Below are 19,591 nucleotides of genomic sequence, written 5' to 3' on the forward strand. Positions count from 1 at the left end.
AGTCATATGACTAGAATACATTATTAAATAAAAAAAAATTTTTTTAATTTTTTAATATTAAGGAATGCTTGGTTTAGGAGCAGAATGAAACCGTGCGCTCTTAAAGAGGTAAAAGGCACAGGCTTCACTGACATTGACGCACTCTGCGCCTCTGATCTCTCAAGAGAACAGGTTTTCTCATCTAAGATGTTTGAAAAATGGAAAGTTAAGTGAGAATATCAATAACCTTTTGTCTTTTTCTTTTACCATGAAATATTTCCAGCAAGGACACAAACAATATCTGCTGGACACTATAGATCGTTTCTCAATATACAAACAGTGGTGAATATTTTCAGTGTCCTGCTTAAGTGTTCATCAGTTATGACTATTACCATTTTACCTCTAATAGCCAAACAGAAGCACTCTCTCATTTTTGTACTTACTCCCCATCATATTCAAAAAAACAAGTTTAGTAATCTACTAGAATGAAAAACAATAGTAATTTTCTAGAATAATTGATAGAAACATTGTTTTAATTCTAACACTCTTATGCTAAAGCCAGTGTTAATTTAGTTCTGTATATACAAAATATGATTCCAGAGCAGAAATACCCTGTAAAGATTCAGAATGTCTATGGATGATACTTAAGAAACTGGAATGCTGGCTGTCACCAGCAAAGGCAACTGGTAATTACAGAGCAGAAACAGGAAGGAGACATCATGAGTACTTTTTAAATTCTGTATCATGCAAGTAAATTCCAGTTTTTTAAAGCATAATATGTAAATAAGACAGTATGGAACTATTATACAGCATCCAATTAATAATACTATTGTGGTAGTTACTATATATCATGCAAATATAATATACATATAGCTATATATTATTATTGAAGCCCTACCAACTCAAAGCTTTCCCTTCTCTTCAGAGCTGGAGTAGCAATTTGACTTAGCTCAGTAACTTCAACACAAATTTTGAAGAAAATGGTTGATCAATTAAAAAGAATTAACCAATTTTATGAAATAAGGGGAAATAGAGGGAGTCACATTTTTAAAAGATAGATTAGCCTATATTGGAAAGAAATCTGAAATACCTTTTCACTTGTATTAGCCAACTAAGCCCCTAAGAATTTCTTAGACCTCCAAAAGAGAAAAAAGTACTTTGCTTTGATTGGCCTTTTTCCTCATATCAACAATTAAGGTACCTACCTTTTCAATTCTCATTACAGAGGCTATAAGTGTATTTGGTGAAGTTACTCTCTTACAGCTAATTTAATTCATAAGAAAGCTTAAATAACTCCATGCAGTGCCTTCTAAGCATTCTACAAATAGAAGGTATAGGCATGTTAAAATCCAAAAAGCAACTCTATATATATCACAGAAGAAAAAATAAGGCAACAAATCTTAAATCACGTAAAATGCTGTTGCTGAGTAACAAACAGAGATGAACAATGAAAGAAAGAGCTAGAAATTATTCCCTGGGCTAGAATACTACACTTTAGTATCTTTATCCACATCACTGAGAACCAACAAGAGTTGGTCAACCAGACAGAGATGACCCAGTTTTCTTCCTCATCACTTCAGTGACAAAGAAATTAGACTGTTTGATGCAGTGAGAAGTTATTACAGAAACTCAGCTATCCAGAAAAGATTTTCCTGCCTTCTGTCCCTTCAAAAGAGAGTGAAGTTAGTATAATTGAACTTTCTCCAGATCAACATTTTGAACAATTATCAGAGTGATTTCCCGTGGAGCTGTGTGAGCCTATACTAAATAATCCCAATATGCCTGTTTTCCTGAATTGTCTGTCTACTCTTTTTAGAAGCTGTAATGCTTAATATCAGTGTACATTCATTCTTTCTAATCTTCAGGGTGTTTTTAAAGGCAATTGAATGATTTAGAACTATGTGTTAAAAAATAAAGAACTCTAACTAAAAGCCAAAAAGTAACCTATGAGGTAAGTGTATGTACCATTTGTCTGGGGATTTCAGCTACTCAGGAGCTTTTTGGTCTAATTCTTGATTATCAAATACCAATTAATTCCAAAAAGGTGATGTTCCCAATGCACACTGATTCTTTAAAAAAGCAAAACAAAAAAACAGAAGGCTCACAGCTCCTGACATAACAGGTGTCCAATAGATACTTGATTGTGTACATAATTTTTTTAAAAACTTTCATTAAGTTTGCTGTCAAATATTAAAACAAAGAGCAGAACACTTAGAACACTTCACAACCTACAGGAAGAGATGGAGAGGAATAATAATCCTTAATAATGGCTAATTTGGAGAATCACATTCTAATATTACCTAGAAATATAAATATACCAGATTTACTTACAAACAAGCAGTACTTTTCAAAAAAAAAAAAAAAAACCACTGCTCCAACTGAACATTTAACCAAAAAATACCATATATTACTTATTTTTCTTTTAGTGATGGCATAAGCTGTAATAATTTTGTTTTCAATGTTAGTCTTAAGACGTTTTCCCTGAAATCTTAGAAGAATTGAGGATTTTTTTCCAATACACCTATATTTGCTAACACTCATGCCTGAAACTAATTTCAAAAGCAGAACTAATCATGAAAGTCTTACACAGTTCACTGCTAAATTATCAATGAAAGACTATCCTAAAAACAAAAGGCATTTTAGCTTATCTCTGGAATCCAAGTGTTAAGTTAACAGCAATCCATTCTCTATAACATATATAATAAAGAGCAAGAGCTCTAGAATCAGAATGCCTGGGTTTAAATTCTAGGAGAGCAACTTTCTATCAAGGTAATATTGGACAAGTTGCTTCACCTCTCTAAATCTCATTTACCTTTCTATAAAGTGGGGATAATAGTATTAGCTACTTTGTAAAGTTGTACTGATTAAAATGAGCTATTGCATGTAAAGAATTTGGCAGAGTGATTATTAGCACACAGTAAACATTCAATAGGCATATCACAAGTCAATCACATTATTCATAGCCACTTTCTATTAAAGCAACTTATTTATTAGCCTCCTAAGCCAAGGAATTCAACATAATACAATTAATGGTAATGAAAAAATGGAGTATTAATGTTACTGCTATGCACCAATGTTACTAATATTTTTGCCTTCCTACCCACCATTTCTCTGGCCTATATATTCTTTCAAATTATACCACCAACTAAAATACAAGTTGCTAGAAAAATAATGCCTCCGTCAGAAATGTTTACTTTTTATTACTAAATTGATTTAAAAGGACAATCAAGAAATTAACAACACCAAATTATGCTAATAAGGGAACATGATAAGGGTTCATATTTATGCCACTGTTTGGCCATGGTACCCTGGAGACCAAAGGGAAACGTTGGTTTGGCAGAATTTGTTTCAAAAAAACCAAAACATCATAGTCTAAATCTCATCAAACTAAAACGCTTCTAAGTAAACTACTCAATACAAAAATATAAGATTCAACCATTTACAGAATTTTAACTTGCATATCATTTGAAAATAGTCCTTTCTCCCCAAAACATAAGCAAAAGTAGGAAAGGAGACTGTAAACTAAGAATCCAAATCTACAAAGTTGTGTCTTTATATCTTGTACCAGACAAGTACATTACAGACTTGGGTATAAACTGAAATAATTTACTGAATGTCTATTATGTGCTGAATATTAACTCATTAAAGAAAAAAAACTGGACTAAAAACTCAATAATAAATAGAATAGAATAAGTTCCCTTTATTTTATCAATTTAATCGTAGGAAGCTTTGGGGAAAACAGATTGCTCTTTTAACTCTACTGTCAGTTTTTCCTCGCTGTTCTTTTCATACAGGTCTTTCCATAAATACACATTTCTACATCACGCTCAACCAATTTCAAAGACAATTTATATAACCAAGGAAGATTTGTACAACCCAAGAGAGAAGCAAAGATTGCAATCTCTACTTTAAAACCAATGAACCATGAAAATACTCCTATTCTTGAAATCATGCAAGATTCCCTCTCCACAAACCACCCCCCCAAAATAAGCTAGAAAATGACGTTAAACATTCCAACAAATTCATTTACTCCTGGTGATTATGGTCTCAATAGAACAATATCTGGGAGGGAAATCAGGTTGGTCCTGTTAGTATCAGCATATAGTCCCATCACACCCATGTGCTCTGCCCCTTCAATTCTCCATTGCAGGGTGGAGCATCATAAGAGACACCGCATTTCCACAGCCTGCCTAATACCATCCCTGTCCCAAATTCCCATGAGTCTTATTAAAAAGTATGGAACTGTGGCATCAGGGTTGGCACACAGCACATGTATGTTTCATAGCCTTCTCTAATCATAAATCACACACAAAAAAAGAGTTCGTCTGGTCTCAGAATCTTCTGCTTACACTTTCCCAGCCTTGCTGTTTCTCCAAAACACTATCTCACACCTGCAACCCAAGTACAAAACAAGGGGCAGATAGCACAGGGTACAAGTATGTACTGCTTTGCAATAGAACTATCCCAGTGAAATGAGAAGATGTCACCCTCATTTTCTAAATGCAATTCCCTATCAGTCAAAACTGATTTGTTAATCTCCTGGGTTCCCTTCAAGTTTTTTCCTAGAACTTTTGCCTTACAGTCATTTCACAATTAGCATTCTAGAGGCACTGCAACAAGAAAGTATGCAATTCTTACATGAAGGTCTTAGTGTTTAAACAACTATGGAAAGGTCTATTGGGAAAGGAATGAAAATTTAATGAAAGGTTCCGGTTTTCAGTTTCACACATGAGCTCTCTTCTACATTAACATGGATAATCTAGAAATCGGCTAAATTCTAATAACCTAATTTTTAACATGTCAAAAGCGATTGAGCTCCCTTGGGAATAGAACGCTAAGTTAGCACCTGCTCTTTGGTTTCAATCACCATATAACTAAATACTGTACAGTAATATGCTGGTATTAATTATTCTCTCTTCACTAAAAAAAAAAAATTTGATCTAGAAAAGTTTTATATGAAGGAATAATTTAAGTGATTTAACTTAGTTAGGTAACTAGCTAAATTTTCACTAATAGCTTACCAAAATAATTTATCACTAATATTGTAACCAAAATCACCACATATCTATTTTGAGTAAACTACATATGATGCTACAGAAAGAACCATATGACTATTAAAATTTATTTAATTAACACTTAAATCTGGATATGGACAAAAAAGAAATGGTTTCACCATATTAAGTTAAAAAAATTCAAATATACTGATTTAAACTTGGCATAAATGCTTAACAAAAAAGGCAAGAAATGCTTGTTATAAAATAAACTTTTAATTTCTGCTAGTCTTCATATTACCATCATTTTAAAAGCAAGGTTTACCTAAGAATAGCCATTACTTATTTTAAAAAAAAAGTTTTAAGCATGTAACAAACAATAAAGGCTGTATAAAATATCTAAAAATTTTATGTCACAGTTTAGTCTAAAAAATATTTTCATATTTTCAAATAAATTACCATGGGGCTATTACAACTAGGTTTTAAGTGTGAGGCCTTCGAATCTACATAAAAAATTATTTTCTTTTTTAGGACTTCAAATGGAAAGCATATAAATAAAAACCCTTAGCTTACTACTCCTGAAAATAAACCCACCATTTTTAGGTGTAGAAAAATTAGAAACAGTGCAATTAATAGACTAGAAAGTTAAATATCATTGCCAGTAACCAACCGCTGTCTACTGAATTTCAAGGAAACCTATGGTATATTAAATTTTCAAAAAGTGAACTCATCTACCTTCTCATCTCAGTATTTTCTCAACTTTCCCATTACAATCAACAATATAACTTGGCGGTCAAGTCTTCCAGACCAATAACATCAGAATTTATTTTTAACTCCTGACTCCTTCCCAAATATTCCCCTTCGATCCAATCCAAAGTCCTGCCAGTTCTTCATTCACACTGTCTCTCAAATGTATTCTTTTCATCCCATTTTCACATTTTACTTTATATTCTCTAATTATTTACAACATACCCTGCTACTCCTTAAAAGGGCTCCAATGTTTCTACTCTAATCCATCAACTTGGCTGCCCAAATCACCTTCAAGTACCTTATTCAGTAACCTTTAGTAAATTCCAATTTCTCCTGAATCTCAACCAAACTCTTACAAGGCCCCCTCTGCCCTCTATTAGTTAACGTTAACACATTTCTCAAACGGCATCTCTTATTTTTCTACTTAGGCCCCTTTAACTCAGATTTACCAACCTGCTTTATAAGCACAAAATTCATTGATCTGTCATACAAAAATCACCATGTCTGTGCCTCTGTCCATTCCTTCCATCTAGAATCCTTTATGCTTCTCTATCAACTCAAGTTACTGCCTCCTTTAACGCCTGTCTTAAAACACCCCTCTATAGGAAGTCTTCCCTCTCCAACCAATCTACCTCACCCCTTTTTGTCCCTCTAAACACAGCATTTTATTTGTATTTATAATCTTGCAGTCATCAGGCTATTGTTTTCACATTCTGTCCTATAACCTGCCTCCACAACTAAGTGATAAGCTTTTCAGGCCAAGGGCTATAATTTCTTATGTATCTCTCTTTTCAACAGGGGTCCCTTAGAAAACTAGTGCTCTAACAAATGCTAATTATTTCCCTTTCTTTTTATTTCCCCCACCATGGGTTTACTATTCATTTAGTTTTTTATTGAAGCTTATTTTTTGATGAATTAACAATTTTTAACATTTTCCCTCAGTTTTAATTTCTATAGTAAATATCAAAAGAGACCACATCATTTCTTCTAAAATGTCCTTAAAGTCAATGTTGTCAAAAACACATTAGCACTGAACTCCAACTTTTTAAATGTTAAGTCAACCTATATGGTAACAAAAAATTCAACATTTTAACCTACACACTTTACAAGTTACTCCATCCTCAGTCAACATTCACACAATTGAGAATTAAGGGGTCATTTTCAAAGAGAATCCTGGAAACGAAAGGCCCCAAATTTATTATAAGCTGTTCTATTTTGCTCTCTGAAACAGATATAATAAATTAATTACCTAAAATTGATTTCAAGTGGTTTTTAAACCAAGATGAAAAACATACAAACACTCCAGTACCACAAGAGCCTCTTAAGCAGCTATTAAAAGATTTGCTTCATCATAGCTGAAAATTACCCCAGAATTTTTAACTATTCCTCTCAAATGACCCCATGAAGTGCTTAGAAAGCTTGACCATTCCCTGAAAGATGCATCATCAGCTTCCCTCTTCACATACCCTGCATTCTGTACTAGCTAGTCACCAAAAAAATATTTAACTCTCAAAAATAATCTCCCATTCAGCTATTACCTCAGACTACCCCGTTTCAGGCAAGTTTCAAAAGCCAGTATGAATTGAAATCCTGAGTTCAATTAATAGTGATCATTTTATGTTGCTTAAGGATGTGATCAATTTCACATAACTGCATATACTGTTTTTTAATCTCAGTTCTTCAATTCTCTCCTCCTTCTAAGCAACAAAATAGCTTTTCTTTACCCTCATGATTCTCCTTTCTCAAGGAATAAGGAAACAAAATAGATATTTGTCAAATTCTGTATGTTTAAATAAACTGTCATTAAATATCACATAAACATTCATAAATATACACTGGAATGTTGAATACTTAATATATGAAACACTCAAGAACATAGATTTTTCTGCACAAATCTGGGAAGAGGGGACAGCCTAGCAACAACCCTGAACAGAGCCCAAATATCCGTATGATATTCAGGACCACGGCCTTCTGCAAAACCTATGATAGAAAAGTCTAAATCCTTATTATTCTAACTAACTCCATAGTCTTATCTAAATTCCACAAGAAACCAATTCAAGAGTATTTTAAACAGTTCCAAGAAGGGATTCCCGAACTCCAGATCATTTAACAAGCACTGAATGCAATGGCACCCCAAAATTGAACTTAAATGATGAATCAATGACAATTAACATTCAACTTACTATTTGGCAACATGACAATACAAACCTCAATCAAAACTTGGACCTACTTCCAAATTACCTTTCGATTAAACATTAACTCTATAGTGGTAGACTGGTAATGTCACATCAGGAAGGTTAAGAGATAACATATTAAACCACTTATTCAATTTAAAACAATGTCTGTTGAGATACTACTGCTACTGAGTATCTATCAGCCCCACCAGTCCCTTCTAAAGGGAGGAATCAATGCTGGCCTCCAAACCTGAGTTTGGTACTGAGTAAGTTCATGTCTGGAATAAGAATAAATATTCTGTATAGTCATATAAGCAAGAAAGAAATGTTAGGAGACAGTAACATTTAGTTCCCCTATTAACTATACAAAACTATAATAACCCCTGAGACCTGAGCTAACTAAACTATCCCTCATTCCAATAGCCACACACTCTGCAAAAGCACATCATGGTTATAAACCTTGTCCTCTTTATTCAAAAGGATGAGCAAGTAAACACTTCCATCACTATTTTAACATGGACATTCTCAACCACTTGATAAGGATGACTATCAACAGCAAGAAAACTGTAAGAAATGTTTCAAAACAAACCGTCCAAATAAAAATCATTTTCTCAATTCAAGGTTAATGAGACCGGGGGAGGGGGTATGGGAGGAGAAAAGAGGAAGCTGCCTCATCCTTGACTGAAGACAGGTTTTTGCCCTTTTCCATTATCTCTGATTGTTTTATCAGGAGGTCTAATATTTTAAGATCATGGTATTACAAAGTCTCTTATTTTCAGGGTGAGGAGGAGAAAGGGTGTAAAATAAAATCAATACTCACTGCTAACTTTCATGCTGCCAAAAGCTGAAGGCTGCTGCACTGGCTTGCAGCTCTCCGCAAAGGAGGTGGTTCTGGGCCGCCCTGACATGATCACTCTCTTCCCGAATCACCTTCTTTTCCTTCCTCCCTCCTTTTCTTCCTTTTGTTTTATGTTGGGGTGTTAGGTTAGTGATAAACGCAGCATTAAGTTCTTCCACAGGAAAAAGAAAAAGATTTCGTCCTCTTGGCTTTTCAGTCCTTTTGTATAGCTATAAAAAAAGGCGAGCGATGTATTTCTCCTTGAAGACAGATCAGTACGGATATTTAACATATAGATGATTGGGGGCTGGGAAAAAATACAATTCTTTCCTCTCCCTTTCCTTGGAGGGGAGAAATGGGTGGGGAGGTCCTAAAAAATATATATCACGTGAAACGGGGGCAAATACTTGATTGAAAATAAGTACTTTGAATATTATATTTTCCCCGGGGATTTTTTTTCCGAGTCAATGAAGAAGGGAAGCGGCGGAAGGATCACGAGTCTCACGCTTGAAAAGAAGGGGGGATGGGAAGGAGGGAGGGAGAAGGAGGGGTGGCTCGGAGATGCGACGAGAAACGCTGCGGCTCCGGCAGCGGCGGGATCCGGCGGGCTGACGGTGAGGGCCCGGCGAGCTGGAAGGCGGCGGAGTCGCGAGTCAGTCAGAGGCGGGCGGTGGCGGCGGCTCCTTTCCTCATTGCGCCAGGAGCAGCTGCAGGCGGCGGCTGGATCCAGCGGCCATGGCGGCGTCGGTGGCGGAGGCAGCTCCCTTCAGACCCCAGGCAGCGGCTCCTCGACTGCTCCCCATACGCCGGGGACATGGGAACCCGGCAACCGCTTCCGTCCCTCGGGGCCCCCTCCCCCGTCCACGGCACCAGCGCGGCCGCCCTCCCGCCCCTCGCCTCTGCTCGGTCCCGCTCAGGAAGTGTCCGCGCTTTGCCCCTAGCCCGGAGCCCTGTCAGTAGCTGCGGGGCCGGCTCCTCCTCGCTTCCTTCCTTCCTTCCTTTGTCACTCGGCCCGGGCGGCGGCGGCGGCGGCGGCGGCGGCGGCAGCACCAGCACAAACCCGCATTCGCCCGGGTCGGGGGCTGCTCTGTGTAAGGAGCGCCGTCTGCGCAGCCGCCTAGCTCTTCCCCACTCCCCCTCCCCCCTCCTACTCGTCCTCCGCCTCCTTCCTCCCCCACCCAGCCTTACACCGCCCAGCGCCCCGCCGCCCGCGTAACAGGCGTCTGGGAATCGCCGGCCGAGTGGAGCGCCCGCCCCCTTCGGCAGGGGAGCCGAAGCCCGAGCGGAGCCAATCACGGACGTCGTTTGTTTGCGGCTCTTCCCGGAAAAAACCGATCCACGTGAGGAGCCAATTAGAAAATGTCGCTGGAAATTCACGCCCAAGGGCGGAAAATGCCGAAGATAGCCGATAGAGAAGAAGGTGGGTTCGCCTTGTTCTGTGGCTGGCTGGAGGAGAAATTCGACAATGGCAACAGCGGCCAATCAGAACCGCCGGCCCTCACGATAAAGCTTGAAGAGTTAAGGGCAGTGAAGCCCGGAGTCGCTGGTTAAAGCGCACTGCTGGGCACCGCGGCCGCGTTGTAATTGGCCGAAACTCCGCTGGGAGTGCACCTCCCTCGGTGATTGGTGAAGGGATGGGGCTTCCGAGGACAGCCTGGCCAGTCAGAACGTCTCCTCCCTCGCCGAGGTGGGGAGAAGTGGAAAGCGAAGGGACGGTATCTATAAAACGCCTTCTCATTGGCCTGAAGCTTTGGAGTTGGAGTGCGGGCGAAAGTGAAAAGGAGGGAGGCCGAAACCCGTAATGGTAGCCAATCGGCACTCACTGCCGTCCAATCGCAAGACCTAGCTGCAGTGTGATTGGCCTTCGGCCTCCGGCGGCGGTCCCAGCAGCGGGGACAAGCGCGACTTGGGTCGTGGCGGACAGTCTGACGGGCTCGCCTGCGGCTACTCGCAGCCAGTGTGGAAACCGCAGCCCGAGAGCGCGAGCCACTGCGAAACTGCTGCGGTCGCAGGGGCGAGGCTCGGAGAGCTCCAGCGAGCTGAGGGTTTAGGGGCTATCCCCACCCACTAGAGACTCTCGGCGGGGAGGGGCTCGTTCTGCGCGCCCCAGGCTCCCCTTCGCCCGGGGGTACACGTCCCGAGTACCGGCGTCTTTCCAGAAAGGGCCAGACGGGTGCAGGGCGCTTCCCGGGCTGCGTGCAAGTTCTCGGACGCTAAACTGAGAACAAAGCTTTTAGAGAGGCAATGTCTCTGGGCGGCCGCGCCCCGCCCAGTCGCCGAGGCCACTGATAAGAGTGGGGCCGACTGCGCCTGGTGCGCGCGGCCAGGCCCGGCCTTCTAGAAACGCCCCTGAGAAATGAGCTCATGTTGGATGCGCGCGCTCCTCGGGCGAGACTGCCCACCGCAAAACGATCCCAGAAAGCAGGTGAGGGGAAGTGCCGTCAGGCCGGATATCCCGAAGCCTCCAAGGAAACGGGAATAGCCCTTAGTAGTTTTTGGTCCTTCGGAACTAGGGCGAGCTATAAAAGTAGTATGTAAGTAGGTTTCACACATACGCCAGTGTTCATTGTTCTACAGAGAACCGATTCCTGTGGTTTGCCTTAAGGACAGTGAGGTATGGCTACGTCAGGATAGCGGAAAAAGTAGAGTGGACAGTTAACATCCTGACTGTAATCCCGTGGTGTCTAATATCCACCTGCAGAGTCACCCCTTTCTGTTAAGATACGATCTCTAGAGAGCACATATAGAAATACCCATTCTTAATCAGATTAATTAGCTATTGCTTTGAGAAACTCATGAGGGAGTTGGGACAGAACGAAGTAAGCTTTTATGGGAGACAGGAAAGGTCTAGATAGCGTTTGCAAACTCATGTCTACAGGGGCCAGAAAATTAAAGCAAATGAATGAAACTGGACTGGTACAAGACAACAGGGAATGATAAGGAACGTGGCAAATTGGAGTGTCCGTGCTGTAACTGAAGGGAGCAGCTGTTCAGCTCTAGCAGATTGCTGCCCTGAGGAATGTGGATCCAGTGTTCTAAGATTCTGTTTTTTCGCCCCCCAAAAGAAACCCTAAAGCAGGATTTTTGCATGAAATCTCTCGATTTTTAAATGTTGGCAGTATTTCCAAGCTCTGCAAGCCAAGCTAAAAACTTCCCAGGGTAGATGTGGCCAACATGCATTCAATCCGTAATCTAAAACCTGGGCATAGATTTTATAGCCCAAGAGCGGTAGAAGCTCTTTTTCTTTGCAGGGAAGAGTGAACATGAGTTCTCTGGATGTCATGGAGGAAAGTAAAGAATGTTAAAAGCAAACTCTACGTGGCAGCTTTGTCAGATGATTGTTACCTCTCCATGCAAACTATTAGGAAAGACTTGCCACTGGTCCCTAAAATGCTGTGAGACAAAGCTTGAAATCCTACCTTTCTCTTTACTTCCCATCCCTACTCCCAATTATACCAGCAGGAAAGTGAATAGCAAATGTTTAGGTTATACAGATTAGAAACATGCATATTTTGTGTATAATAAAGTACAAGAATAGTCTACCTTAAGACTATGATTAGTAGCTTTACTGTTGCTGCCTTCAAATGTTTTGAACTGATGCTGTTTAATATAAAATATCTGATCAAGGTGGGGAGGAAATTTTATAGGAAAAAAAGTAGTTTAGTCTAGAAATAGGACTTAAGAAGGGAGAAATTTAAGAGAAAATACAGAACGACTGAAATTAACATTTATTGTTTCTCCAACCTTTTAAACTCTTGCTTTACCTTCCCGCCTGCTTTAAACCACTTATCAGTTTATAGTAATTTTAACAGTTAATGTTTACTGAGTGTTTATAATGTGCAGGACACTATTCTTAAGTGCTTCACACACCCTATCTCAAATTATAATCCTATGATGTAAGTACTGTTATCACCTCTGTTTTAAAGATGAGAAAACTGAGGGCCAGAAAGATGTACTAACTTACCTGAGGTCCACAGAGCTAAAGTAAACAGAACCAGGATTCAGATCCCCTGTACTTCTCTCTCAAGCACAGTCCCTGCCTCTCCTGGTATATTTTCCTTTATCAAAAAGTCTAAGCCTTATGTTTTCAACTCTGTGTGCCTAGTTGTGATTATATCCTCTAGTTTGGTTTTTACCGGCTTGGTTTCCTTTAGGTCTCATCACGTGGTCCCTTGTAGAGATCAGTGATTCTGAGCCACAATAATAATAAACCAGAGGATTAGAAAAAGATAAATATCCAAGAAAGCTGAGTGATACAGTACAGGTAAGTAGTGTGGTAGGGGAAAAAAAAAGAGGTTGGTAAGGGTGTCCACAAGGTAATAGTTACAAATTAAAATGAACAATGAACTGGCTTCTGTATATTTGCATAGTACTTCGCACTTAGGAAGTACTATTATGGAACCATTATTGTTTTTACAAATGAGGAAACTGCACACTAGAGTAAGTGACTTGCTCAGAATCACTTAGCTGCATTTTTAATTGAAACTAGAAGAAAATATATGCAGGTTTAATAATGAAGATAGCAAATGGAATATGAGATGCAGTTTATTTAGATGAACCCAGAATCACTCAGTCCAAACAGAACTCCACAAGCAAGCTCTTTCTAGGATCTCATTTACTTAGCCAATATGTATTAAACACCTAAATGTTGGGTGCTAGTCTTCCAAATTTAATAAGATAATGTGTCTGCTCCAGATACTTGCAGGAAGATACTATGAGAGAACCCTAGGAAAGCCCTCCACTATCAAGGTCAATGTAAAGATTAAGAGAAAGGGAAAATAAATTTGCATTTATTGAATGCTTGTTCAATTCTTCCCTAAACCCAAAGAGATAGGTACTGTTAACCTCCCCCACCCCCTTTTTTTTTTCACTAGACTGAGGGAAAAGTGAGCAATAAGTACATTACTCAAGGTCACACAATTAAAAAGTGGTAGAGTTGGGGTGGAATCTATAGCCAAGTCTATTTGATCCAGCCTCTTTCTACTAGATAACTCTACCCTGCATCAAAAAGTAACATTGTTTATCCCATTTATGTAAAATTATGTGTGTCTGTGCTTGCACACCCACACACAGGAGTCTGGGAATAATTAATTTTGATGACATTGTGGATGATATTGTATTCATGCTTTCCAGTATTATCTTCATTTTTACATAGGAAAGTACTTAAAAAGAGAAAACAAAGACTGCAGAAGAACCAAAGAAAAGAAGTAGCAGTGTGAAACTGCTCAATTTGATTAAATCAGCTTGATTTATAGGGCGCTGTGCCAGATCTTAGGAATACAGGACTGTGAAGATGAATAAAAGTCATTCAGAGGTGACTGTCTTGCTCCAGTCTTAGGGAAGCTCAAGTAGAGTAACCTGTAAACAGACAACACCATAATATCATCTGGGCACTATGGAGGAAAGGTGTCCCAGAAATCATTTTCTAAGTTGTATTTAAACTACTGGTCTCCACAGTCAAGTTCATGTACCCAGAGGTTGTATAGGATGATCCTTTGGAATGCTAGACCTGCTCGATCTTATTTCTATCTTAAAAAGTAAGAAATTACCTTTCTGATGGTTAATTTACTGGTAGACACTAGTGCTCTCTTCAGTTCCTATGTCAAAGGAAAAGGTGCCACAGGGTCTACAAAGAGCTATCCTAAAGGAAAGGGATGACTCCACAGCCTAGAAGGGAATGTGAATACAAGGTGCCATCCTGCTTTTTAAAATTTCCAGCAACATATGGCACTTGTGCTTAATTAAGTGGATTTCCAGTCATATTATTTGATTTTTAACTAACTTGACCCTCACAGATAGAAAATAATTCCTATAAATAAAGTATAGATAACAGAACGAACAGAAAATGGCAAAGCTGACATTCTACCCTGAATAGGAACCCTTCGTTAGTCACATCAATGGGTAAAGAACAGTGATGAGCTAATCGAATTTGACAAGAAGTAGGCCTGAAATTTTTGGGATTCTCAAGAATTCTTGAAATACAAAGTTACCATCTACTATTTTTATAGTCAGAGGCTACCCTAAGTTTAAGTATGACAGATGTAGCTAATGCCAGTCTTCACAATTACCAAAATGTTTAAAGACTATGCATCTGGTACAGTTAGTAATTTGGTGTGGAAGAGGGGTGAGAATAAAAAAGTTTGGGGCCTTAAATAAAATAAAAATTGTTTTAAAGTATTGTTTATTATGCCTCATCTTTTTATTCCTATATATGTCTTAGGTGTGCATATCATATGAGTTCAAGAGTATATGTTTTATAAATATGCAGAGTGTATTGGAGCTGCCATTAAAAATTATTTACTAGTAGAGTATAAGAACAAAAATTTTATAGACCACTGTTTTAAACAAAGATTATTTGCAAAAAAAATTTTTCCCATTCCGTAGGTTGTCTTTTTGTTTTACTTATGGTTTCCTTTGCTGTGCAGAAGCCTGTAAGTTTCATTAGATCCCATTTGTTTATTCTTGCTTTTATTTCTATTGCTTGAGTAGACTGTTCTAGGAGAACATTTTTGAGATGTGTGTCAGATAATGTTTTGCCTATATTTTCCTCTAGGAGGTTTATTGTATCTTGTCTTATGTTTAAGTCTTTGATCCATTTTGAGCTGATTTTTGTGTATGGTAGTAAGGGAGTGTTCTAGCTTCTTTGTTTTACATGCTGCTGTCCACTTTTCCCAACACCATTTGCTGAAGAGACTGTCTTTATTCCATTGTATGTTCTTGCCTCCTTTGTCGAAGATTAGTTGACCCAAAGTTTGTAGGTTCATTTCTTGGCTGTCTATTCTGTCATTGGTCTATATGTCTGTTTTTGTACCAATACCATGCTGTCTTGATGACTGTAGCTCTGTAGTATTGTCTGAAGTCTGGGAGAGTTATTCCTCCAGCCTCTTTCTTTCTCTTCAGTAATGCTTTAGCAATTCTAGGTCTTTGATGGTTCCATATAAATTTTACTATGATTTGTTCTAGTTCTGTGAAATATGTCCTGGGTAATTTGATAGGGATTGCTTTAAATCTGTAGATTGCCTTGGGCAGTGTGACCATTTTAACAATACTGATTCTTCCAATCCAAGAGCATGGGATATCTTTTCATTTTTTAAAGTCTTCTTTAATTTCCTTCATCAGTGGTTTATAGTTTTCTGTGTATAATTCTTTCACCTCCTTGGTTAGATTTATTCCTAGGTATTTTATTACGTTGGGTGCTATTTTAAAGGGGATTGTTTCTTTACTTTCTTTTTCTGTTGATTCATCATTAGTGCAAAGAAGTGCAACTGATTTTTGAACATTAATCTTGTAACCTGCTACCTTGCTGAATTCTTCGGTCAGCTCTAGTAGCTTTTGTGTGGACCTGTTAGGGTTTTCTATATATAGTAACATGTTGTCAGCATATAGTGACATTTTTACCTCTTCTTTTCCAATTTGGACCCCTTTTATTTCTCTCTCTTGCCTGATTGCTGTGGTTAGGACCTCCAAGACTATGTTGAATAGGAGTGGTAATAGTGGGCATCCTTGTCTTGTCCCAGATTTTAGTGGGAAGCTTTTGAGTTTTTCACCGTTGAGTACTATGCTGGCTGTAGGTTTGTCATATATAGCTTTTATGATGTTGAGATATGTTCCCTCTATACCCACTTTGGTGAGAGTTTTTATCATAAATGGGTGTTGAATTTTATCAAATGCTTTTTCTGCATCTATTGAGATAATCATGTGGTTTTTGTCCTTTCTCTTGTTGATGTGATGTATGACATAGATTTTGGAATAGTTGAAGGGAAAAACATTCCAGGCAAAGAGAAGAGGATATGCAGTGGCAGAAATGTAGGTAACAAGGTATTCAGAGAGCTGAAGGTAGTTTGAAATTATGTAGCACATAAGCTCTGGACCTAGAGAAAATAAAGAAAAACAGTATCTGATAATGGAGGTGTAGTTAAGTAAATTATGTTCTATTAAGTTCATATTATTCAATCAGTAAAAATAATAAAAGCAAAGACTAATAGCAACTCAGAAATAATACTAATGTAAAAATACAGCACTTCAGATTATATATTACCATATTTCCAATTCTGCAAAATATATGAACATTTGAATCAAGATTGAAAAGGACAGAAATTAGAATAATTTCATTAATATATTGGCATATTTAACTATAGATGAAAATATTCACTTTAAATATTTTTATTTCATATTTTTACAATAAGTTAATGTCTGTTTGGTTTTAAAAGGGAATTGGCTCTCAAAATAACTCATTTGTTCACATATTCCTTAGCCTCTGATTACATGGAATTCTTAATGGAAAAACTTCAAATTTCTCAGCAAAACTTTCCAACACTGACATTTTTACTGATAATCCTTTGTAATAAGAGTTATACTGTATTAATGAAACTAGCCAATATTTATTATATGCAAGACATCTGCTAGGCACCTGATATAAAGAAGTACATGAGCCACCTGAGTAGCTCTAATTTTAACATCTAAAGGAGCATAAGATGAAAAGAAAACAAACCCTCAGTAAGTAACAAACCCTTACTGATTAGATTATTTTGAGCTGTTTCAATTTTCTTTCTTTTACTCCTTTTCTATTCATATTTTTTTAGAGTGAGCTTTTTAGGCCAGCCAGAGTGTAAATATTTTCACATTGAATTGAATAAGTGATTTCACATGAGTTGAAAACATAAGTGTGTTGACTGAACACTTCGTAAAGTACACTTCTTTACAACATTCTAGGTAATTCAGCCTTGTTATATGGGCATTAAAATGTATTAAATATAGGCCTGCAAAATTCTCAGTTGGAATAAATACTTCAGGAACCCATTAGCCAGCAGTAAATCAGAAAATGTTATACTTTCTTGTTCACATGGAAGTAAGACTCACATCTCAGAATAGAATAAAAATCTTAAGATATTTAATCTATATCACATTGATGGTGAATGTGAAAGCTACAAGAAAGTTGTCATTCTGTTTCTTGGCTGTTGAATAGCTTAACTTGGATGGGGGAAAAATACCTGAAAAAAAGTTAAGGAACGCAGAGAGGGCCTGTCTTCCTCAGTCAGGACACAGTTTCATTTGGATTGTGGCAATCAAGATACATCCTTGCTCGGACTTCACTTCTGTGCCTTGTGGGATGAAATTCTGAAAGGGAATGGGAGAGAATGCACAAAGCCCCAAGCAATGTGTGTTCTTGTAAAACATCTGGATCAGAGAGGAGTAGAAAGTGGCAGATATCAGACCAGAAAGGATTATCATGGGAGAGGTTTATAGCTCAGTTTTGTAAACCCATTACTATTTCACCATGTCTATTGTTCCTTATTTTTATAAGTTATATTGTATATGAATTGGTAGTGCCCAGTATTTGAAGATAAAAGGAATAATTAAGGAAAAAGAACCATTAATTCCCTAAATAATTCTTACTACTTGTTTAGAAACATTCAAGAGTCTCAGGAAAATACTAACTCAGACTTTTTTTTGGTTGAGGTATCAACATGTCTGTGACGGCTGAGCACATCCTCCTGTCAGTACTCTTCTACTTTCTTGACAATCTGAATACAGTTTTCATGTTTAGTCCTCTAATCAAAAGTGATCCAGTTACTCTAATTTTTATAGTTAAATACTTTGGCCATGATTCTATAAAATTCCATAAATTTTGCTGGTTTGTATTGGAAAATACATGAAAGACACAATATTTAATACCCTGATACCATTAGGAAGTGCCTATTGTGTGTCTCCCGCGTGCCCAGAATGATGCCAGATATTGCGTGAAACACATTTGCTTGCAGCAAATTGAGAAAACTGCTTAAATGTTTTAAAACCTAATTATGGCCTGTTTACTGCATTTTTAAAATATTTTCAAGGTCAGAGGGATATGGCTTTTAGAATTAAAAACAAATATCTTACACAGCTCAGTCAGCTGGAACTCTATGTAAGTAAACTATTCTATGGAAGTTGAACTTTTAATGTAGCATGAGAGGAGTTAAAGTGAAGTACTTCTAAGCTCCAGAGAAACTATCGAGTGAAAAATTCGTCAACAGGAGTTGCCGAAAGACACACACACAGTCTGCCTCTATATCTAACTCTCTTCCTGCTTAAATGGAATTACGTGAAGTTGTGAAGCATTTCTCTTGATCTCAGTTGATGCTGTGCACATAACAGGAACTCAGTAAATGCTGGCAAAATGAACAATATGATTACAATTGAAAAAGTGAAACCTAATTATAACCATTAAAATTATAACTTTATAAAATGTTTGCATATGGACAAGACTCTGAGGAAATGTCCAAAAATAAAAACATTTGTTTTATTCATTTGTTGGCTTTTGGAAAGTTTTTTCTTACATTTAAAATTTTTCCATTATTGTTGCTACAATATAATTTGCATATCAAATTTTCTAAATTAGATGCATTCAAATATAACAGAGAATCACAGCTTGGGACAAAGCTCTGTTCACCTCTGGGGTTCAGACATATCTTGGCATATCTGGCAAATTGGTGGCTTTAGGCTGCCAAGAGGGTAGTTTACATAAGGGTTTTGGCAGAAAGACTGCCGAGAAATGGGTGCCATCAAGGAGAGGGTTTGGCCAGGCTACTTTTCCTTCAGTTTGCACTGCTACAATGCACTAATCAGTATTCCCATTGGTCCATGCTTGTGCCATGCCAGCGAACCCTATTTTGAATGGTACTCTTGGACTGAGGGGATATTGCTTACCTACCTTGAAGATTCATACTCTAACACAGTCTCATGGACTCCTCCCAGAAAGCATCATGACCAGGAACAAGAATGTGCTGAAATCTTTATTACATCACAAAATATAATCCAAAGATGAGTGATTGGGTTTGTTTCCACTTCTGCAGGAAATATGATACAATTTTGCAGTATTG

The 19,591-nt window shown here is 38.0% G+C and overlaps 1 protein-coding gene across 4 annotated transcripts in view; it reads right to left on the minus strand.

Moving 5' to 3' along the window:
* The window catches only part of GSK3B (glycogen synthase kinase 3 beta), a 167,563-nt gene extending 157,729 nt beyond the window's left edge, over positions 1-9,834 (minus strand). The window contains exon 1 of one of the 4 annotated variants that reach the window (XM_032479975.1): positions 8,715-9,834. In XM_032479975.1, coding sequence (XP_032335866.1) covers positions 8,715-8,802 — 88 coding nt within the window. In that variant the 5' untranslated portion in view covers positions 8,803-9,834. The remainder of the gene's footprint in view (positions 1-8,714) is intronic. The other 3 variants (XM_006190481.3, XM_032479986.1, XM_006190482.2) reach the window with 3 other exon arrangements.
* Positions 9,835-19,591: the final 9,757 nt, after the last annotated feature.

The sequence above is a fragment of the Camelus ferus genome, chromosome 1 (genome assembly GCF_009834535.1).
Source record: "Camelus ferus isolate YT-003-E chromosome 1, BCGSAC_Cfer_1.0, whole genome shotgun sequence".
In the NCBI taxonomy this organism is placed as follows: domain Eukaryota; kingdom Metazoa; phylum Chordata; class Mammalia; order Artiodactyla; family Camelidae; genus Camelus; species Camelus ferus.